The sequence below is a fragment of the Scyliorhinus canicula genome, chromosome 17, assembly GCF_902713615.1.
Source record: "Scyliorhinus canicula chromosome 17, sScyCan1.1, whole genome shotgun sequence".
Classification (NCBI taxonomy): Eukaryota; Metazoa; Chordata; class Chondrichthyes; order Carcharhiniformes; family Scyliorhinidae; genus Scyliorhinus; species Scyliorhinus canicula.
Window position 1 is genome coordinate 124606133 of NC_052162.1, and position 23704 is coordinate 124629836.

A 23704-nucleotide genomic window follows, 5' to 3' on the forward strand; every position below is an offset into this window, starting at 1 on the left:
GATGTTTCTCCTCATGGGAGAATCTAGGCCCAGAAGGCATCGTCTCAGAATAAAGAGATGTCAATTTAAGATTAAGGTGAGGAGGAAATTCTTCTCTTGAGGATTGAGAGTCTTTGGAACTGTGAGAGTTGAGGGGACAGAGTCCTTGTGTATATTTAAGGCTGAGATAGATTCTTGATCAGTGAGGGAACCAGTGATTATGGGGAAAGGGCAGGAAAGTGAACGCAATAAATGTTGGATAGCTGTGATTCTATTGAAAGTTGGAGCAGACTCGAAGGGCTGAACGGCCGACAGCTGTTCCTATTTCTTATTGTCTTATTTGGGTCTTATTCCTGCTGGACCCCCCCCAAAAAAACTTTTCACCCCCTTTAAAATATTCACAGACTCTGCTTTCACTGCCCTTTGAGGAAGAGTTCTGAAGTTTCACAAACCTCTCAGAGAAGAAAAGCTCTCCTTTACCTTAAATAGGAAACCGTAAGAAGTCTGACAACACCAGGTTAAAGTCCAATAGGTTTGTTCGAATCACGAGCTTTCGGAGCACAGCTCCTTCCTCAGGTGGGGAAAGCTCTTTCTTTTAAAGTGACTCCAATTCCTAGATTTCACACAAGAGGAAACATCCTTCCCACATCCACCCTGTCAAGGCCCCTCAGGATCTTATACGGTTCAATCAAGACACCTAAACTCCATCGGACACAAGCCCAGCCTGTCCAATCATTCCTCATAAGACCAGCCTCCAATTCCAGGTAAGAGTCCAGTAAACCTTCTCTGAACTGCTTCCAACACATTGACTTCATTCCTTAAATGAGAGCAATACTGTACACAGTGCTCCAGATGTGGTCTCACCAATGTCCTGTATAACTGAAGCATAACCTCCCTCCTTTTGTATTCAATTCTCCTCACAATAAACAATAACATTCTATTAGCTTTCCTAATTACTTGCTGTACCTGTATAATCGCCTTTTCTGATTCATGCTCTTGGACACCCAGATCCCTCTGAGTCTCAGAGCTCTGCAATATCTCACCATTTAGATAATAAACTTTTTTATTGTTCCTGCCAAAGTTGACAATTACACATTTACTTTCCTATCTATCTTTGTAACATTGCAACATAGGAGCAGGAGTTGGTCATTCAGCCCATCAAGCCTGCTCCACCATTCAATACGATCATGGCTGATCATCCACTTCAATGCCGTTTTCCCCACACTATCCCCATATCCCTTTGTGTTATTGGGATTTAGAAATCTGTCAGTCTCTGCTTTAAACACACTCAATGACTGAGCTCCCACAGCCCTCTGGGGTAGAGAATTCCAAAGATTCACAACTTGTAGATTTCTACAGATCAAACGATTGCCCTGTCCTATCCCCGTATCCCTGTCAGTTTATTTCCCTCAAAAGCCCATCCAATTTCCTTTTGGAAACATTCCATCATCTCCGCTTCTACCCCCTGGTAGGAAGTGGATTTCAGGTATTTCCCAAATACGGCCAAACTCTGGTTCAAGTCTAACATTTTCTTCAAATGTGAACGAGAATCAGAATACAGAAGGAGGCCATTCAGCCCACCATTCCCATGCTAGCTCTTTAAATGAACAATCAATTTGGTCCCATCACCCTGCAAGTTTATATTCCCACCAAATCTGTCCAGTTCCCTTTTGAAAGTTACAGTTGAATTTGCAGCACGGTGGCGCAGTGGGTTAGCCCTGCTGCCTCACGGTGCCGAGGTCCCAGGTTCCATCCCGGCTCTGGGTCACTGTCCCTGTGGAGTTTGCACATTCTCCCCGTGTCTGCGTGGGTTTCGCCCCCACAAACCAAAAGATGTGTAGGGTAGGTGGATTGAACATGCTAAATTGCCTCTTAATTAGAAAAAAATAATTGGGTACTCTAAATTTATTTTAAAAAAGAAAAAAAAAGAATTTACTTCCTGCACCTTTGTCAAGCAGTGAATCCCAAATCACAACAACTCGTTCTGTTTTAAATACTTTCATGGTAGGCTGTTTGGATTTTCACAGGGGATTTGCAATGGAAAGAAAGACATGGTTGTTGCACAAAATCAAGACTCAGTCCATAGTGATGATCTTTGTGAGTGGACCGACTGTGATATATCCAAGGTTGGGGGCTAGTTCTAAAAATAAATTACATTTATTTGACTGGCACAGTGGGGTTGGCCCTGTTGCCTCACAGCACCAGAGGCCCATGTTCGATTCTGGCCATGGTCACTGTCCGTGTGTGGCTTGTACGTTCTACCCATGTCTGTGTGGGTTTCCTCCGAGTGCTCTGGTTTCCTAACACAGTCCTAAGATGTATGGGTTAGGAGGATTTGTCCTGATAAATTGCCCCCCAGTGTCCAGGGATGTGCAGGTTAGGTTATGGGGTTACGGGTGAGTGGATATGGGTAGAGTGCCCTTTGGAAGAGTCGGTACCGACTCGATGGGCTGAATGGCCTCCTTCTGCACTCAAGGGATTCTATATCTATTTCTATAACACCTTTCGTGACCACACAATCTCCTAAAGCTTTTTACAGCCTTTGAAGTACTTTTGAAGTGTAGTCACTGTTGTAATGTCAGAAAGTCTGGGCATGTCTCATTAATAATATTTAGTTTTAAAAATCAATCACTCATCATCTTCACTGTTATAAGTAACAAAGTTAACGAAGCCTTGTTAAACTCTGAATCCTGACTGGACCTTTATTTTAAAAATTCATTCTAGATAAACCAAACTGTTTCTAGAAACTGATGAATAAGGCAAAATTGTTTAAAGTCACAAATTGTTCCAGAATTTTGTGAAGCTACAGGGTATCATATCCTGCCAAAGCCTGGCTCAAGTCTAAGACTCATTGTTCAATCCAATCAAAGTTAGTAAGAAAGAAAGTGATTGTCTTCCATAAAACAGTATTTTTCAACCAGTGGATATTGTATTAACCAAATGTATTAATTAAAGATTACAGTATTAATTAGCTACCAGTCAGTACCAGATGACTGATTAAGTAATGAGCCTTAATTGCGTTACAATTAAATAATCAATAATGAATCAGTAGTTACAGAAAGAGTCTGAGTTTTATTTGCTATAAAAATGTAAAAGCTTAATTGCTGTGTATGTAAAGAATGTGCAATGAGGATAAATGTACTGGCAAGAGAGACCTTCAAGCTCTGATTAGCCTCAACATTTGAAACTGTCTGAATAAGGGATTGTAGAGAATCAGATAAAGGGATAGTATGAAACAGTTCTATTGTATTCCTGTCTGAGATAATGAGAGAAGGTCGTGTCAGTAATTGGGATCCAATTAAATTAATCTAGTGACCAAATTGACCAATCGTCATGTTACAACAGGCCCAACTCTGATGTGAGGTAATGGTCACTTTGGGGATAAAAGTAGAGGTTCTGAAGGTCTTCCTTGCTGGCCAAGTACTGAAGATTCCCAAGGTCGAGTTCCAAGGAAATTACTGCCAAAGAAGGAGCCAGACTCCCGAGGCTGAATTCCACAAGAATTACTGTCAAAGAAGGAGCCAGAGAGGGTTACACTGCTACAGACTGATCACCCACATGAAGTTGGAAAAGTCAATGTCTTAAAGTTTCTTTGAATAAACTTTTTAAATTTAATGTCAAGAGACTTCTGTCTTTGCGTTAATTGCCTTGTCTGAACCAAAGTGAGTTTATTAAATGGTAACTTGGGAGTGGCTGAAATCAATAAAGTTCCAGATAACAAGATCAGAAAACATAAATTAAAAATGCATTTCTATAGTGCCTTTCACAGCCACAGAACGTCCCAAAGGGCTTTACAGCCAATGAAGTACTTTTGAAGTGCAGTCACTGTTGTAATAATGTAGGAAATGCAGCAGCCAATTTCCACACAGCAAGATCCCACAAACAGCAATGTGATAATGAGCACATGATGTGTTTTTAGTGATGTTGATTGAAGGATAAATATTGACCATGACACCGGGGATAACTCCCCTGCTCTTCTTCAAAATAGTGGCTGTGGGAAGTTTTACACCCACCTGAGAGGGGCAGACAGGGCCTCAGTTTAACATCTTCTTTGAAAGAAGGCTGTTCTGACAGGGCAGCACTCCCTCAATGCTGGGACCAGGAATGTTGGAACTGGTTTTTGTCCACAGGTCCCTGACTGGGTCTTAACTTTCTGATTCAGAGGTGAGAGAGCTGCCGACTGAGCCATGGTGCACACTAGCTAGAAAGGAAAAGTTATACTATAAAACCCTCTATCCTTTGCCTCCCATGCCTAAATCTAATAATTAAAAAAACAGTATAAATAACATATTTGACTTACAATTGTTGAAGCGTTGATTTAGAGCCACAAGTTTTGACTTTCCACTTTCTCCTCGAGCATCTTTCTGTCTCTATTGTTCGTGTCAATGACAGCCAGACGACGAAGCTGAGGCTGTATTTAGCTGAGAATAACGGGGCCTGGGCCCCAGTTGGGAAACTGCCATGGGCGTCGCACTAATAGAGAGACAGGAGGACTGACTGGGAAATGGGCCTCCAACCAATTGATACATCGGTCACTATTCCGATTCCAGACCAGAGGCTGGGATACTGGACCAAACCCCCAATGTTTCAGCTTATTTGTCAGACTGCGGAAAGAATGATTCGCTCCAGGAGTGATCGCATGAAGAAATAGAGCTTGGTTATTTTTTAAATAAAACTTTATTGTGGCTACAATATTAAACATTTTAACTTCAGCCCCAAAAACAACAGCTTACAATCACCCATTTAAACATCACTACTCAATCTCCCATTAAACAACAGGAAAAGAAAGATACAGCTCTCAATCTATCTTTCTGTGGGAGAATTGTGGACCCAGAATTGAACTCCTCTCTCCAAATCTTTCTCGAAAAACTGCTCTTCAAAGATTTTTAAAATGTCTTTCTGCCTTCCTTGGTTCCACCCAGCAATGACCTCATCTCCCCAAGCTGGAAAACAAATGATCTTGCCGGCTGCAATGAACATTAATTCCACAAGTTCCCAGTCAAACCACAGTCCATTAGCCCAGACTGAAAAACACATTCCTTTAACAATTTCACCTTCTGGCTACTAAAAACACCCAGGTCCTGCAAAACGGGATCCTTCTGTAAAATAAAAAAAGGACGACTGCAGTGAATCACACTCTAACCCCACGCTTTTAACCTTTACATTGCCCAATACACTTATAATCGAATTTTCCTAAAATCTTCCAGTCATCATACACCATCCCCCCCCCCCCCCCCCCCCCGCCCTTTTAAAAAAATGAACCAGCTATTTACGCAGGTGGCTTTGTTTTTCTAAAAACATTTTTCATTTGAAACATTTCTTATGATTACATGCAACTTATACTCTGTAATATCATTTTACATGTTTCAACAGTCAAACATACATGCGAGTGTAGTAAGTATAGTCCATTTTAGTCTTCTCACAAGTCACAGTCACAAGCATAAATTTACCAACTTCTAGATTTCCAAAGACCGGGGCGGCCTCCAAGATTACACAAGAAAAGCTTCAACAATTCAGTGATATGTAGTTGCCTGGCTCTGACTGCAGAATTCTTCACTTGATGGTAAGACAGGTTGCTATCGATGCTGCAGCATTCACCATCTGTTCTTCACATTTCTCAGCTGCTTTGTATTCTGTGTCTGTTGAGGATAGCCAAAAATAATTGGCAACAGATGCAGATGAGATGTTTCCCCGGGTTGGGGAGTCTGGAACCAGGGGACACAATTTTAAAATAAGGGAGAAGCCACTTAGGGCCGGACTCCGAGGAGACATTTCTTTACTCAGAGGATTGTGAATCTTTGGAATTCTCTACCCCAGAGGGCTGTGGGAGCTCAGTCATTGAGTGTGTTTAAAGTAGGGACTCACAGATTTCAAAATACCAATAATACAAAGGGATATGGGGACAGTGTGGGGGAAAAGGCATTGAAGTGGATGATCAGCCACGATTGTATTGAATGGTGGAGCAGGCTTGACGGGCTGAATGGCTAAGTCCTGCTCCTATGTTCCAATTATACAAAGATAGGAAGGAAAGTAAATTGTGAAGAGGACATAAGGAGACTAAAGTGATATCGGTAGGTTAAGTGAGTGGGGAAAAAAATCTGTCAAATGGAGAATCATGTGGGAAAAGGTGTAATTATCCATCTGGGAAGAAAGAATAAAACATGCTTATTATCTAAACGGTGAGAGATTGCAGAGCTCTGAGACTCAGAGGGATCTGGGTGTCCAAGAGCCTGAATCACAAAAGGTGAGTGTACAGGTACAGCAAGTAATTAGGAAAGCTAATAGAATGTTATTGTTTATTGTGAGGGGAATTGAATACAAAAGTAGGGAGGTTATGCTTCAGTTATACAGGACATTGGTGAGACCACATCTGGAGCACTGTGTACAGTATTGCTCTCATTTAAGGATTGAAGTCAATGTGTTGGAAGCAGTTCAGAGAAGGTTTACTGGACTCATACCTGGAATTGGAGGCTGGTCTTATGAGGAATAATTGGACAGGCTGGGCTTGTGTCCGATGGAGTTTAGGTGACTTGATTGAACCGTAAAAGATCCTGAGGGGCCTCGACAGGGTGGATGTGGAAAGGATGATTCCACTTGTGGGAGAATCTAGAAATTGGAGTCACTTGAAAAATAATAACTTGTCCATTTAAGGCAGAGGAGAACTTTTTTTTCTCAGAGGGTTGGGAGTCTTTGGAACTCACTTCCTCAAAGGGCAGTGGAAACAGAGTCTTTGAATATTTTGAAGGCAGAGCTGATAGATTTCTGGGAAGCAAGGGGGTGAAAGGTTGTTGGGTAGTCGGCGGGAATGTGGATTTGAGGTTACAATCTGATCAGCCGTGAACATATTGAATGGTGGAGCAGGCTCGAGGGGCCGAGTGGCGTACTCCTGTTCCTAATTTGTATGTTATCACATCCTTTATAATAGATTGTAGCAATTTTCCTCCTACTGATGTCAGGCTAATGGGTCTGTGGTTCCCTGTTTTCTCTCTCTCTCCTTAAATAGTGGGGTTACATTTACCACCTTCCAATCTACAGGAACCATTCCAGAATCTACAGAATACTGAAAGATGATCACCAATGTATCCACTATCTCTACAGCCACCTCTTTCAACACTCTGGGATGTAGCGCATCAGCTTTTGTGGATTTGTTAACTTTCAACCACATTAATTTCTCCAGTACTACTTTTTCACTAATACGAATCTCTTTCAGTTCCTCGTGCTCACTGGTCCCTTGGTTCTCTGGTATTTCATAGAATTTACAGTGCAGAAGGAGGCCATTCGGCCAATCGGGTCTGCATCGGCTCTTGAAAAGAGCACCCTACCCAAGCCTACACCTCCACCATATCCCCACAACACAGCAACCCCACCCAACACTAAGGGCAATTTTGGGCACTAAGGGCAATTTATCATGGCCAATCTACCTAACCTGCACATCTTTGGACTGTGGGAGGAAACCGAAGCACCCGGAGGAAACCCACGCACACACAGGGAGGATGTGCAGACTCCGCACAGACAGTGACCCAAGCCGGAATCGAACCTGGGACCGTGGAGCTGTGAAGCGATTGTCCAATCCACAATGCTACCGTGCGTTTTTAGGACAATTTCTGTATCTTCCTCCGTGAAGACAGACACACATTGTTTAGTTTCTCTGTCATTTCCTTATTCCCCATTATAAACTCTCCTGTCTCTGTCTGGAATGGACCCACATTGGTCTTTACTGATCTTTTCCTTTTCACATTCCTATCAGAGCTTTTCCAGTCGGTTTTTATGTTTCTCGTCAGTTTGCTCTCGTGTTCTTTTTTTAAAAATCAGTTTCTTGGTTCTCCTTTGCTGAATTCCAAACAAGTTCCCAATCCTCAGGCTTATTTCTATTTTGGTCACTTCAAGAGCCGTTTCCTTTGATCTAATGGGATCTTGAACTTTGATTTCTGTTCCTTAAAGGAATCTATTTTTGTTGTATTCTGTAAAATGAAAGTCACCAAAGTCCCAAAGGACCATAGGCTGCTCTCCCCTTTGAGAGAGAGAGAGCTTACTGGTGGTGACTTAACTTGAGGGTCACCACACTTCAGATGAGGGGCAATGTTGAGAAGGCAGGGTCTTCATGGATAACCTCTCTGTATGGGAATCGAACCTATGCTGTTGGCGTCGCTCCGCATCATGAACCAGCCAACTGAGCTAACTGACCACCTGGTAAATATGTAATATTTCCTTTAATATTAGCTATTCCCTGTTTCCCATCAGTGTCCCTATCCACTTCAAACAACTTGCCCCTCATACCCTCATAGTTTTCTTCTGAGGAACACCAAAATAAATCAAACAGAAAAAAAACATATAACCACCACAGCCCATCTCCATGGCAAGGTGGCATGCTTTGGAGGTTCCAAATAGAAATGGGAACTAAATATCTTCAAACTTACAAACACTCTTTCGCTCTGTGATTCTCGTGACATTTAGAACCAGGCAATTGCAACAAGTCTCAATGAGACTGGAGGCAACGTCGTGAGACCAGCCAGTCCAGTAGAAAAAAACCGTCTGATCGTCCCCATTGATCAACTGTCAGAATGAACAAAATGCAGTCCTGGGTGTAATTGAGAGCAGAAACAATAACAGAATCCAACTCCTGTAATCAATTGTGAACTTGTTGGTGTCTCAGCAGGTGCAATGAATCACATATTTCCTTCCCAGGCTGAGAGCACGAGTGGCCTCTATCCAGTGTGAAGTCGTTGGTGTGTCCACAGGCTGGATGAGTGAATAAATCCTTTCCCACACTGAGAGCAGGTGAACGACCTCTCCCCAGTGTGAACTCGCTGATGTGACTGCAGGGTGTCTGACCGAGTGAATCTCTTCCCACACTGAGAGCAGGTGTATGGCCTCTCCCCAGTGTGAACTCGCTGGTGTTTCTTCAATATGGATAGCTCAGTAAATCCCTTCCCACAAGCAGAGCAGGTGAATGGCCTCTCTCCGCTGTGAATCCGGTGGTGTTTCACTAGTGCGGATGAAACATGGAATCCCTTCCCACACTGAGAGCAGGTGAACGGCCTCTCCCCAGTGTGAATTCGCTGATGTTTCTTCAGGCTGGATAACTCAGTGAATCCCTTCCCACACTGAGAGCAGGTGAATGGCTTCTCGCCAGTGTGAACCCGTTGGTGGCTCTTCAGATGGGATATCTGAGTGAATCTCTTCCCACACTGAGAGCAGGTGAACAGTCGCTCCCCAGTGTGAATTAGCTGATGATTCCGCAAGTTGGATGAATCACTGAATCCCTTCCCACATTGAGAGCAGGTGAATGGCTTCTCGCCGGTGTGAATTCGCTGGTGTGCCCGCAGGTTAGATAACACAGCAAATCCCTTCCCACACACAGAGCAGGTGAATGGCCTCTCCCCAGTGTGAATACGTCGATGAGCTTCCAGCACAGATGGGGATCTGAATCCCTTCCCACAGTCCCCACATTTCCACGGTTTCTCCATGTTTTGGGTCTCCTTGTGTCTCTCCAGGTCGGACAATCAGTTGAAGCCTTGTCCACACACACAACACGTGTACGGTCTCTCTCCGCTGTTAATCGTGTGATATTTTTTTTCAGGCTGTGTAACTGGTTAAAGCTCTTTGCACAGTCAGTGCTCTGGAACACTCTCACTCGGGTGTGTGTGTCTCGGTGCTTTTCCAGTCACACTGATGATTAAAATATTTTGAAGCCGACAGAACAGATAAACATTTCTCCTTCTAGATTCAAAGGCCAATGATATTCAGGTCCCAAGGAATAGAGTGACTCCGTCACATCGAGAATTACGTTTGAGTTTTCTGTCTGTAATTCCTCCTCTTCTAATATACTATAAAAAGAGTTTACAAAATGAGTTTATAAAAGTGCAGGATAGAATTTCAGAATGGACAACTCTCGTTTCTATGGAACATTTTTTCCTCTCTCATTCCCCAATGCTTAGTCTCCAAACACTACCCCATATGTCGTCTTCAGGGAGTGGATTCGGAGGGGCGGAGAATCAGAGCTGTGAGCATTGGGAAAGAGACCATCCTTTTAGCCAGACAAAGAAATGTGTCAAGCTGAGGGAGCAAAGGATGTCAATGTCTTTCAGAGAGAGAGACCTGGGCCAAGCTTTGCAGAGTCTGCATCCTCCCTGGATTCACTTCCTTTCCCTTCAGTTGCTGCAAGTGATCAACTGAAGGTGAGAATGAGAAAAGAAATGGAAAGGGGGAGAAAAGAAAGTGTTTTACTCAGATGTTGGAGACAGGAGGAGGTGTGAAGCTCAAGCTCATTCAGAGTGAGGAGCAGCAGCTTTGCTGGGCAGGAATGAGCAGGCCAACAAGCGCAATTTCCAAACTCCGCAGGCAGACAATGAGGGAACTCTGATTGGCTGGCGGAGAAGAGTCCTTCCGGTCCTCCCAGTTTGCCATTGGTCAATACCTCTACGTGAGGGTCAAGGGGGCGGGGACTCCCTGCACATGCGCACCTACCCCGTCCTTTGAACATGCGCAGTCCCGGACCTGGGGGGAGATCACTGAGCGGCTTCTCGCTCTGGCGGGAGCCGTCAGCCGGTTGCCTGGAAACCTTGTCTGGAGGAGGTGACGGGGGAGGGGGAACAATGGGGACGGGACTTCGCACTGGAATCCGCAGACGTCACCGTGGAGCAGAGTGATTTGTTATTGGTTAATTCAGGCAGGGCTCTATTGTGACGTCACAATTCGGAGGTTGGACAATGAGTTTCAGACCAAAACTTCCTCCTCATCTGGGAGCTCAGTGTTTCCCCCTTTCCATTTCCTTTCTCATTCTGGGGGGACATTGGGGACTTACAGCAACTGAAGGGAAAGGAAGTGAATCCAGGGAGGGTGCAGACTCTTGAAAGCTTGGCCCAGGTCTCTCTCTCCCTTAAAGACATTGACATCCTTTGCTCCCTCAGCTTGACACATTTATTTGTCTGGCTAAAAGAATGGTCTCTTTCATAATGTTCACATTAAAGGGGTTATGCCATTTATTATTATTTCTTGTCTTCTGATATAGTTCTGTGAATAAGTTCTCTATTTTATTACAGCACAGAAGGAGTTCATTCAGTCACTTGAGTCCATGCCGACTCTGCAGAACAATTCAGGCTGTCCCATTTCCTCTCGATATCACCATACCTCTGCAAGTTTATTTCCTTCAGGTGCCCTTCTACGTACAGTTTCAAATAATCTTATCGCAACTTGCACCACTAGGTAGTGAGTTCCAAGTCATCAGCACTCACTACTGAAATAAAGTTCTCCCCTACTGCCCCATATGTCTAATCATGAGTGAATATTAGATACAGCAGAGTGAGAATGGAGGGAGAGTGTGGGATGGAGATTTATAGCTTTAGGGAAATGAGGGAAGAAAAATATTTCATCAAAACTAGAAATGCCTTCTGAATTTCTATTTTATTTGACAGTATGATATTTATAATCTTCTTTTACAGTGTATTAGAAAGTGAGGATTTACACACAGTAATCTGAAAGTAAATGTTGCATCTGAGTCTGACAGTCACTTGATTCCTTGTGACCTGAATATCATCAGACTTTGAATCCAGAAGTAGAAATGTTTGTCTGTCTCAAGAGATTTTAAAGCACCAAGACACACACACACCTGGGTAATTGTGTTTCAAGGAACTGATTGGAAAAAGCATCAACCAATTACTTTGTTTTATAAATTTAGAATACCCAATTATTTTGTCCAATTAAGGGGCAATTTAGTGCGACTAATCCACCTAACCTGCACATCTTTGGGTTGTAGGGGTGAGACCCACGCAGACATGTGGAGAATGTGCAACTCCACACAGACAGGGGGCCGGGATCGAACCAGTGCTAACCACTGCACCACCGTGCCGCCCTTGTGTTACCCACTTACACAGCCTGAAAAAACATCGCACCATTCAGATTAGAGAGAAATCCTGCACGTTTTTGCTGTGGACGAGGCTTCAACTGATTATGAAAACTGGTGAGTCCAAAGGATGCCTGCACCATGGAGGAACTCTGAAAATGTGGGCACTGTGGGAAAGGATTCAGATCCCCATCTGTGCTGGAAACTCATCAATGTCATCACACTGTGGAGAGCCCACTCACCTGCTCTGTGTGTGGGAAGGGATTCACTCAGTCATCCCACCTGCTGACACATCAAAGGGCTCACACTGGGGAGAAGCCATTCGCCTGCTCTGCGCGTGGACAGGGATTCACTGAATCATTCAGCCAGATAATGAGCAATAAAAGCTGGCCCAACACCACCCAGATTTTCGCTGCTTCATAATCTCTCTTCCTTTGCAGCCAATCACAGTCCATTTCTTCCTGCCTATGTGTTTATTGTTGACCTGCTGCACTTGTAACTTTTCCAGCTCTGACGTGAAACGACAAAGGTTGCTTAACTCTTTGAGGCAGAGCTCTTTTCTATGAAATTGTGATTCAGCTTCGTTGAACGGTTCGGTGGACAACAATAAATCATAATTCCCTGACCAAGAATCGAACCCGGGCCGCAGCGGTGAGAGCGCCGAATATAAACCACCAGACCACCAGGGAAACTGACAAGTAGAATTTTAACCCGGCTGACATTATATCAGCTCACACGTGAAACTACAAATGTCACTTAACTGATTCTAGCAGAGCTCTTTTCTGTGAAACTGTGATACAGCTTCGTTGAACAGTTTGGTGGACAACAATAATTCATCATTCCCTGGCCGGGAAACCGGGCCGTGGCGGTGAAAGCACGAATCCTAACCACTAGACCACCAGGGAAACTGACAAGCAAAAGTAAAAACCATCTGACACTATATCATTCACCTTTTATGTTCATGTCCGAGTTTTCATTAGAAATATACAATTAGAATGAACACAAGTGACATCTTCAGCCAATCGCAACACCGATTGTCGTTTGCTGCAACATGAAATCGACAGTGAGACGAAACAGCCCAACAAGCTGCTCATGTGTCATTTCCAATTTACAAAACCCACCAACCTTCTCACTGTGGCTCCTGTGAAACTTACAACGCAACATCTGGCGGACATTCATCAGTAATTAGTAATAACTCATTTCAATTGTTAAATACATTGTTTTTCGCAATTACGTTTTGATCAAAATTTGAATAGTTCCCAATTTTTGTTGATCTTTTACCGAAGTGAAACTATCACGTTTGATGAACACACACAAACTCCCCTGTTTCATACTGTACAGAACATTAAAATGTACTCATCTGTAACTATGAGGCAAAGCTTCCTCGTTCCAATTTGTTGTTAAACATTAGCACAATACGTCATCTCACAGCTTGTGACATTTACACTTCCAGAAGGTTTGAATGAGATTATCTCTTGCCAGGCTCCACAGTGGGTGAGAGAGGGGCAAGCAGCAGGATTTTACCCAAACTCCCCATTCACTCGCTGCCAGCAGAACGCGGAGACTGCAGCTTCAATCAGCTGGCTACTGCCCATCCCGGGGACACTCCAACCAGGAGCAAACCTCCCAATACACCGAGCACAGGCTCAGAAACATGCAGGTAGCTTATATTCAGCTCACTTAACCTTCCAGCAACATTTCCACAATTCCTCAGAGACTGGCACTACCATTGAGCTTCTTCTGTTTTAATCAGCTCCTGTGACCTCAATGGACTGAATAATTTCAGTTAGAAGTTTTCTTGTCATCACACCCAAGATTTGGAACCAGTCTGGGAGATAATTTTGTTTGTGTGAGCAATAAAAGCTGGCTCAACACCAGCCAGATTTCTGCTGCTTCATAATCTCTCTTCCTTTGCAGCCAATCACGGCCCATTTCTTCCTGCCTCTGTGTTTATTGTTGACCTGTGCATTTGTAACTTTGCCAGCTCTCACGCGAAACTGCAAATGTCAATTAACTAATTCTAGCAGAGCTCCTTTCTGTGAAACTGCGATACAGCTTCGTTGAACAGTTTTGTGGACAACAATAATTTATCATTCCCTGACCGGGAATCGAACCCAGGCCACGGCGGTGAGAGCACCGAATCCTAACCACTAGACCACCAGGGAAACTGACACGCAAAAGTTATACTGCCTGACACTATATCATTCACCTTTTATATTCATGTCCGAGTTTTCATTAGAAATATACAAAATTACATGTTTAGAATGAACACAAGTGACATCTTCAGCAAATCACAACACCGATTGCCGTTTGCTCGAACATGAAATCGACAGTGAGACGAAACAGCCCAACAAGCTGCTCATGTGTCACTTCCAATTTACAAAACCCACCAACCTTCTCACCGTGGCTCCTGTGAAACTTACAACGCAACATCCGGCGGACATTCATCAGAAATTAGTAAGAACTCATTTCAATTGTTAAATACATTGTTTTTCGCAATTACGTTTTGATCAAAATTTGAATAGTTCCCAATTTTTGTTGATCTTTGACCGAAGTGAAACTATCACATTTGCTGAACATACACAAACTCCCCTGTTTCATTCTGTGCAGAACATTAAAACGTACTCATCTGTAACTATGAGGCAAAGCTTCCTCGTTCCAATTTGTTGCTAAAGCTTAGCACAATTCGTCATCTCACAGCTTGTGACATTTACGCTTCCAGGAGGTTTGAATGAGATAAATTCTTGCCCGGCTCCACAGTGGGTGAGTGAGGGGCAAGCAGCAGGATTTTACCCAAACTCTCCATTCACTCTCTGCCAGCAGAACGCGGAGACTGCAGCTTCAATCAGCGGATTACTGCCCATCCCGGGGACACTCTAACCAAGGGCAAACCTCCCAATACACCGAGCACAGGCTCAGAAACATGCAGGTTGCTTGTATTCAGCTCACTTAACCTCCCAGCAACATTTCCACAATTCCTCAGTGAGTGGCACTACCTTTGAGCTTCTTCTGTTTTATTCAGCTCCTGTGACCTCAATGGACTGAATAATTTCAGTTAGAAGTTTTCTTGTCATCACAACCAAGATTTGGAACCAGATCTGGGAGATAATTTTGTTTGTGTAAGCAATAAAAGCTGGCTCAACACCAGCCAGATTTCTGCTGCTTCATAATCTCTCTTCGTTTGCAGCCAATCACGGCCCATTTCTTCCTGCCTCTGTGTTTATTGTTGACCTGTGCATTTGTAACTTTGCCAGCTCTCACGCGAAACTGCAAATGTCAATTAACTGATTCTAGCAGAGCTCCTTTCTGTGAAACTGCGATACAGCTTCGTTGAACAGTTTTGTGGACAACAATAATTTATCATTCCCTGACCGGGAATCGAACCCGGGCCACGGCGGTGAGAGCGCCGAATCCTAACCACTAGACCACCAGGGAAACTGACACGCAAAAGTGATACTGCCTGACACTATATCATTCACCTTTTATATTCATGTCCGAGTTTTCATTAGAAATATAAAAACTTCCATGTTTAGAATGAACATAAGAGAAATCTTCAGCCAATCACAACACCGATTGTTGTTTGCTGGAACATGAAATCGACTGTGAAATGAAACAGCCCAACAAGCTTCTCATGTGTCACTTCCAATTTACAAAATCCACCAACCTTCTCACTGTGGCTACTGTGAAACTTACAACGCAACATCCGGCGGACATTATCAGTAATTAGTAAGAACTCATTTCAATTGTTAAAAACATTGTTTTTTGCAATTACGTTTTGATCAAAATTTGAATAGTTCCCAATTTTGGTTGATCTTTTACCGAAGTGAAACTATCACGTTTGCTGAACACACACACAAACTCCCCTGTTTCATACTGTGCAGAACATTAAAACATACTCATCTGTAACTGTGAGGCAAAGCTTCCTCGTTCCAATTTGATGTTAAACATTAGCACAATACGTCATCTCACAGCCTTGTGAAATTTACACTTCCACAAGTTTTGAATGAGATAAATTCTTGCCCGGCTCCACAGTGGGTGAGAGAGGGGCAAGCAGCAGGATTTTACCCAAACTCTCCATTCACTAGCTGCCAGCAGAACATACAGACTGCAGCTTCAATCAGCGGGTTACTGCCCATCCCGGGGACACTCTAACCAGGGCAAACCTCCCAATACACCGAGCACAGGCTCAGAAACATGCAGGTTGCTTGAATTCAGCTCACTTAACCTCCCAGAAACATTTCCACAATTCCTCAGTGAGTGGCACTACCTTTGAGCTTCTTCTGTTTTATTCAGCTCCTGTGACCTCAATGGACTGAACAATGTCAGTTAGAAGTTTTCTTGTCATCACACCCAAGATTTGGAACCAGTCTGGGAGATAATTTTGTTTGTGTGAGCAATAAAAGCTGGCTCAACACCGGCCAGATTTCTGCTGCTTCATAATCTCTCTTCGTTTGCAGCCAATCATGGCCCATTTCTTCCTGCCTCTGTGTTTATTGTTGAACTGTGCATTTGTAACTTTGCCAGCTCTCACGCGAAACTGCAAATGTCAATTAACTGACTCTATCAGAGTTCCTTTCTGTGAAACTGCGAGGCAGCTTCGTTGAACAGTTTTGTGGACAACAATAATTTATCATTCCCTGACCGGGAATCGAACCCAGGCCACGGCGGTGAGAGCGCCGAATCCTAACCACTAGACCACCAGGGAAACTGACACGCAAAAGTTATACTGCCTGACACTATATCATTCACCTTTTATATTCATGTCCGAGTTTTCATTAGAAATATACAAAATTACATGTTTAGAATGAACACAAGTGACATCTTCAGCAAATCACAACACCGATTGCCGTTTGCTCGAACATGAAATCGACAGTGAGACGAAACAGCCCAACAAGCTGCTCATGTGTCACTTCCAACTTACAAAACCCACCAACCTTCTCACTGTGGCTCCTGTGAAACTTACAACGCAACATCCGGCGGACATTATCAGTAATTAGTAAGAACTCATTTCAATTGTTAAATACATTGTTTTTCGCAATTACGTTTTGATCAAAATTTGAATAGTTCCCAATTTTTGTTGATCTTTTACCGAAGTGAAACTATCACGTTTGATGAACACACACAAACTCCCCTGTTTCATACTGTACAGAACATTAAAATGTACTCATCTGTAACTATGAGGCAAAGCTTCCTCGTTCCAATTTGTTGCTAAAGCTTAGCACAATACGTCATCCCACAGCTTGTGACATTTACGCTTCCAGGAGGTTTGAATGAGATAAATTCTTGCCCGGCTCCACAGTAGGTGAGTGAGGGGCAAGCAGCAGGATTTTACCCAAACTCTCCATTCACTCACTGCCAGCAGAACGCGGAGACTGCAGCTTCAATCAGCGGATTACTGCCCATCCCGGGGACACTCTAACCAAGGGCAAACCTCCCAATACACCGAGCACAGGCTCAGAAACATGCAGGTTGCTTGTATTCAGCTCACTTAACCTCCCAGCAACATTTCCACAATTCCTCAGTGAGTGGCACTACCTTTGAGCTTCTTCTGTTTTATTCAGCTCCTGTGACCTCAATGGACTGAATAATTTCAGTTAGAAGTTTTCTTGTCATCACAACCAAGATTTGGAACCAGATCTGGGAGATAATTTTGTTTGTGTGAGCAATAAAAGCTGGCTCAACACCAGCCAGATTTCTACTGCTTCATAATCTCTCTTCGTTTGCAGCAAATCACGGCCCATTTCTTCCTGCCTCTGTGTTTATTGTTGACCTGTGCATTTGTAACTTTGCCAGCTCTCACGCGAAACTGCAAATGTCAATTAACTGATTCTAGCAGAGCTCCTTTCTGTGAAACTGCGATACAGCTTCGTTGAACAGTTTTGTGGACAACAATAATTTATCATTCCCTGACCGGGAATCGAACCCGGGCCACGGCGGTAAAAGCGCCGATTCCTAACCACTAGACCACCAGGGAAACTGACACACAAAAGTTATACTGCCTGACACTATATCATTCACCTTTTATATTCATGTCCGAGTTTTCATTAGAAATATAAAAACTTCCATGTTTAGAATGAACAGAAGAGAAATCTTCAGCCAATCACAACACCGATTTTCGTTTGCTGGAACATGAAATCGACTGTGAAACGAAACAGCCCAACAAGCTGCTCATGTGTCACTTCCAATTTACAAAATCCACCAACCTTCTCACTGTGGCTACAGTGAAACTTACAACGCAACATCCGGCGGACATTATCAGTAATTAGTAAGAACTCATTTCAATTGTTAAAAACATTGTTTTTTGCAATTACGTTTTGATCAAAATTTGAATAGTTCCCAATTTTGGTTGATCTTTTACCGAAGTGAAACTATCATGTTTGCTGAACACACACAAACTCCCCTGTTTCATACTGTGCAGAACATTAAAACGTACTCATCTGTAACTATGAGGCAAAGCTTCCTCGTTCCAATTTGTTGTTAAACATTAGCACAATACGTCATCTCACAGCCTTGTGAAATTTACACTTCCACAACTTTTGAATGAGATAAATTCTTGCCCGGCTCCACAGTGGGTGAGAGAGGGGCAAGCAGCAGGATTTTACCCAAACTCTCCATTCACTCGCTGCCAGCAGAACACAGAGACTGCAGTTTCAATCAGCGGGTTACTGCCCATCCCGGGGACACTCTAATCAGGGCAAACCTCCCAATACACCGAGCACAGGCTCAGAAACATGCAGGTTGCTTGAATTCAGCTCACTTAACCTCCCAGCAACATTTCCACAATTCCTCAGTGAGTGGCACTACCTTTGAGCTTCTTCTGTTTTATTCAGCTCCTGTGACCTCAATGGACTGAATAATTTCAGTTAGAAGTTTTCTTGTCATCACACCCAAGATTTGGAACCAGATCTGGGAGATAATTTTGTTTGTGTGAGCAATAAAAGCTGGCTCAACACCGGCCAGATTTCTGCTGCTTCATAATCTCTCTTCGTTTGCAGCCAATCACGGCCCATTTCTTCCTGCCTCTGTGTTTATTGTTGAAATGTGCATTTGTAACTTTGCCAGCTCTCACGCGAAACTGCAAATGTCAATTAACTGACTCGAGCAGAGCTCCTTTCTGTGAAACTGCGATACAGCTTCGTTGAACAGTTTTGTGGACAACAATAATTTATCATTCCCTGACCGGGAATCGAATCCAGGCCACGGCGGTGAGAGCGCCGAATCCTAACCACTAGACCACCAGGGAAACTGACACGCAAAAGTTATACTGCCTGACACTATATCATTCACCTTTTATATTCATGTCCGAGTTTTCATTAGAAATATACAAAATTACATGTTTAGAATGAACACAAGTGACATCTTCAGCAAATCACAACACCGATTGCCGTTTGCTCGAACATGAAATCGACAGTGAGACGAAACAGCCCAACAAGCTGCTCATGTGTCACTTCCAACTTACAAAACCCACCAACCTTCTCACTGTGGCTCCTGTGAAACTTACAACGCAACATCCGGCGGACATTATCAGTAATTAGTAAGAACTCATTTCAATTGTTAAACACATTGTTTTTCGCAATTACGTTTTGATCAAAATTTGAATAGTTCCCAATTTTTGTTGATCTTTTACCGAAGTGAAACTATCACGTTTGCTGAACATTCACAAACTCCCCTGTTTCATTCTGTGCAGAACATTAAAACGTACTCATCTGTAACTATGAGGCAAAGCTTCCTCGTTCCAATTTGTTGTTAAAGCTTAGCACAATACGTCATCTCACAGCTTGTGACATTTACGCTTCCAGGAGGTTTGAATGAGATAAATTCTTGCCCGGCTCCACAGTGGGTGAGTGAGGGGCAAGCAGCAGGATTTTACCCAAACTCTCCATTCACTCGCTGCCAGCAGAACGTGGAGACTGCAGCTTCAATCTGCTGGTTACTGCCCATCCCGGGGACACTCCAACCAGGAGCAAACCTCCCAATACACCGAGCACAGGCTCAGAAACATGCAGGTTGCTTGTATTCAGCTCACTTAACCTCCCAGCAACATTTCCACAATTCCTCAGTGAGTGGCACTACCTTTGAGCTTCTTCTGTTTTATTCAGCTCCTGTGACCTCAATGGACTGAATAATTTCAGTTAGAAGTTTTCTTGTCATCACAACCAAGATTTGGAACCAGATCTGGGAGATAATTTTGTTTGTGTAAGCAATAAAAGCTGGCTCAACACCAGCCAGATTTCTGCTGCTTCATAATCTCTCTTCGTTTGCAGCAAATCACGGCCCATTTCTTCCTGCCTCTGTGTTTATTGTTGACCTGTGCATTTGTAACTTTGCCAGCTCTCACGCGAAACTACAACTGTCAATTAACTCATCCTCGCAGAGCTCCTTTCTGTGAAACTGCGATACAGCTTCGTTGAACAGTTTTGTGGACAACAATAATTTATCATTCCCTGACCGGGAATCGAACCCGGGCCACGGCGGTAAAAGCACCGAATCCTAACCACTAGACCACCAGGGAAACTGACACACAAAAGTTATACTGCCTGACACTATATCATTCACCTTTTATATTCATGTCCGAGTTTTCATTATAAATATAAAAACTTCCATGTTTAGAATGAACAGAAGAGAAATCTTCAGCCAATCACAACACCGATTTTCGTTTGCTCGAACATGAAATCGACAGTGAGACGAAACAGCCCAACAAACAGCTCATGTGTCACTTCCAATTTACAAAACCCACCAACCTTCTCACTGTGGCTCCTGTGAAACTTACAACCCAACATCCGGCGGACATTATCAGTAATTAGTAAGAACTCATTTCAATTGTTAAATACATTGTTTTTCGCAATTACGTTTTGATCAAAATTTGAATAGTTCCCAATTTTTGTTGATCTTTTACCGAAGTGAAACTATCACGTTTGCTGAACATTCACAAACTCCCCTGTTTCATTCTGTGCAGAACATTAAAACGTACTCATCTGTAACTATGAGGCAAAGCTTCCTCGTTCCAATTTGTTGTTAAAGCTTAGCACAATACGTCATCTCACAGCTTGTGACATTTACGCTTCCAGGAGGTTTGAATGAGATAAATTCTTGCCCGGCTCCACAGTGGGTGAGTGAGGGGCAAGCAGCAGGATTTTATCCAAACTCTCCATTCACCCGCTGCCAGCAGAACGCGGAGACTGCAGCTTCAATCTGCTTGTTACTGCCCATCCCGGGGACACTCCATCCAGGAGCAAACCTCCCAATACACCGAGCACAGGCTCAGAAACATGCAGGTTGCTTGTATTCAGCTCACTTAACCTCCCAGCAACATTTCCACAATTCCTCAGTGAGTGGCACTACCTTTGAGCTTCTTCTGTTTTATTCAGCTCCTGTGACCTCAATGAACTGAATAATTTCAGTTAGAAGTTTTCTTGTCATCACACCCAAGATTTGGAACCAGATCTGGGAGATAATTTTGTTTGTGTAAGCAATAAAAGCTGGCTCAACACCGGCCAGATTTCTGCTGCTTCATAATCTCTCTTCGTTTGCAGCCAATCACAGCCCATTTCTTCCTGCCTCTGTGTTTATTGTTGACCTGTGCACTTGTAACTTTGCCAGCTCTCACGCAGAACTGCAAATGTCAATTAACTAATTCTAGCAGAGCTCCTTTCTGTTAAACTGCGATACAGATTCGTTGAACAGTTTTGTGGACAAAAATAATTTATCATTCCCTGACCGGGAATTGAACCCAGGCCGCGGTGGTGAAAGCACCGAATCCTAACCACTAGACCACCAGGGAAACTGACACGCAAAAGCTAAACCGCCTGATACTATATCATTCACCTATTATGTTCATGTCCGATTTTCCTTAGAAATATACAAAATTACATGTTTAGAATGAACACAAGTGACATCTTCAGCAAATCGAAACACCGATTGTCGTTTGCTCGAACATGAAATCGACAGTGAGACGAAACAGCCCAACAAGCTGCTCATGTGTCACTTCCAATTTACAAAACCCACCAACCTTCTCACTGTGGCTCCTGTGAAACTTACAACGCAACATCCGGCGGACATTATCAGTAATTAGTAAGAACTCATTTCAATTGTTAAATACATTGTTTTTTGCAATTACGTTTTGATCAAAATTTGAATAGTTCCCAATTTTTGTTGATCTTTTACCGAAGTGAAACTATCACGTTTGCTGAACACACACAAACTCCCGTTTCATACTGTGCAGAACATTAAAACGTACTCATCTGTAACTATGAGGCAAAGCTTCCTCGTTCCAATTTGTTGTTTAACATTAGCACAATACGTCATCTCACAGCCTTGTGACATTTACACTTCCACAAGTTTTGAATGAGATAAATTCTTGCCCGGCTCCACAGTGGGTGAGTGAGGGGCAAGCAGCAGGATTTTACCCAAACTCTCCATTCACTCGCTGCCAGCAGAACGCGGAGACTGCAGCTTCAATCTGCTAGTTACTGCCCATCCCGGGGACACTCTAACCAGGGCAAACCTCCCAATACACCGAGCACAGGCTCAGAAACATGCAGATTGCTTATATTCAGCTCACTTAACCTCCCAGCAACATTTCCACAATTCCTCAGTGAGTGGCACTACCTTTGAGCTTCTTCTGTTTTATTCAGCTCCTGTGACATCAATGGACTGAATAATTTCAGGTAGAAGTTTTCTTGTCATCACACCCAAGATTTGGAACCAGATCTGGGAGATAATTTTGTTTGTGTGAGCAATAAAAGCTGGCTCAACACCAGCCAGATTTCTGCTGCTTCACAATCTCTCTTCGTTTGCAGCCAATCACGGCCCATTTCTTCCTGCCTCTGTGTTTATTGTTGACCTGTGCATTTGTAACTTTGCCAGCTCTCACGCGAAACTATTAATGTCAATTAACTTATTCTAGCAGAGCTCCTTTCTGTGAAACTGCAAAGAGCTTCGTTGAACAGTTTTGTGGACAACAATAATTTATCATTCTCTGACTGGGAAACAAACCCGGGCCACGGCAGTGAAAGCACCAAATCCTAACCACTAGACCACCAGGGAAACTGACACGCAAAAGTTATACCGCCTGAAACTATATCATTCACCTTTTATATTCATGTCCGAGTTTTCATTAGAGATATATAAACTTCCATGTTTAGAATGAACATAAGAAGAATCTTCAGCCAATCACAACACCGATTGTCGTTTGCTGGAACATGAAATCGACAGTGAGACGAAACAGCCCAACAAGCTGCTCATGTGTCACTTCCAACTTACAAAACCCACCAACCTTCTCACTGTGGCTCCTGAGAAACTTACAACGCAACATCCGGCGGACATTATCAGTAATTAGTAAGAACTCATTTCAATTGTTAAATACATTGTTTTTCGCAATTACGTTTTGATCAAAATTTGAATAGTTCCCAATTTTTGTTGATCTTTTACCGAAGTGAAAATATCACGTTTGCTGAACACACACAAACTCCCCTGTTTCATACTGTGTAGAACATTAAAACCATACTCATCTGTAACTATGAGGCAAAGCTTCCTCATTCCAATTTGTTGTTAAAGATTAGCACAATACGTCATCTCACAGCCTTGTGAAATTTACACTTCCACAAGTTTTGAATGAGATTAATTCTTGCCCGGCTCCACAGTGGGTGAGTGAGGGGCAAGCAGCAGGATTTTACCCAAACTCTCCATTCACTCGCTGCCAGCAGAACGCGGAGACTGCAGCTTCAATCTGCTAGTTACTGCCCATCCCGGGGAGACTCCAACCAGGAGCAAACCTCCCAATACACCGAGCACTGGCTCAGAAACATGCAGGTAGCTTATATTCAGCTCACTTAACCTTCCAGCAACATTTCCACAAAACCTCAGTAAGTGGCACTACCTTTG

At 43.2% G+C, this 23704-nt stretch overlaps 1 protein-coding gene, 7 non-coding genes and 1 pseudogene across 8 annotated transcripts in view; 1 reads left to right on the top strand and 8 right to left on the bottom strand.

Moving 5' to 3' along the window:
• The window catches only part of LOC119951595, a 19319-nt pseudogene extending 9243 nt beyond the window's left edge, over positions 1-10076 (bottom strand).
• A 3838-nt stretch (positions 10077-13914) lies between these two features.
• trnae-cuc lies at positions 13915-13986 on the bottom strand. The gene has a single exon. It is a non-coding gene; the product is annotated as a tRNA-Glu (tRNA).
• Positions 13987-15184: 1198 nt separating this feature from the next.
• Positions 15185-15256, bottom strand: trnae-cuc. The gene has a single exon. It is a non-coding gene; the product is annotated as a tRNA-Glu (tRNA).
• A 1198-nt stretch (positions 15257-16454) lies between these two features.
• trnae-cuc lies at positions 16455-16526 on the bottom strand. The gene has a single exon. It is a non-coding gene; the product is annotated as a tRNA-Glu (tRNA).
• Positions 16527-17723: 1197 nt separating this feature from the next.
• trnak-uuu lies at positions 17724-17795 on the bottom strand. The gene has a single exon. It is a non-coding gene; the product is annotated as a tRNA-Lys (tRNA).
• Positions 17796-18992: 1197 nt separating this feature from the next.
• On the bottom strand, positions 18993-19064 carry trnae-cuc. The gene has a single exon. It is a non-coding gene; the product is annotated as a tRNA-Glu (tRNA).
• Positions 19065-20261: 1197 nt separating this feature from the next.
• trnak-uuu lies at positions 20262-20333 on the bottom strand. The gene has a single exon. It is a non-coding gene; the product is annotated as a tRNA-Lys (tRNA).
• A 1197-nt stretch (positions 20334-21530) lies between these two features.
• trnae-uuc lies at positions 21531-21602 on the bottom strand. Its single transcript has one exon. It is a non-coding gene; the product is annotated as a tRNA-Glu (tRNA).
• Positions 21603-23063: 1461 nt separating this feature from the next.
• The window catches only part of LOC119951596 (gastrula zinc finger protein XlCGF26.1-like), a 34336-nt gene continuing 33695 nt past the window's right edge, over positions 23064-23704 (top strand). The window contains exon 1 of the mRNA XM_038774779.1: positions 23064-23158. Within this exon, the coding sequence (XP_038630707.1) occupies positions 23064-23158 (95 nt within the window). The remainder of the gene's footprint in view (positions 23159-23704) is intronic.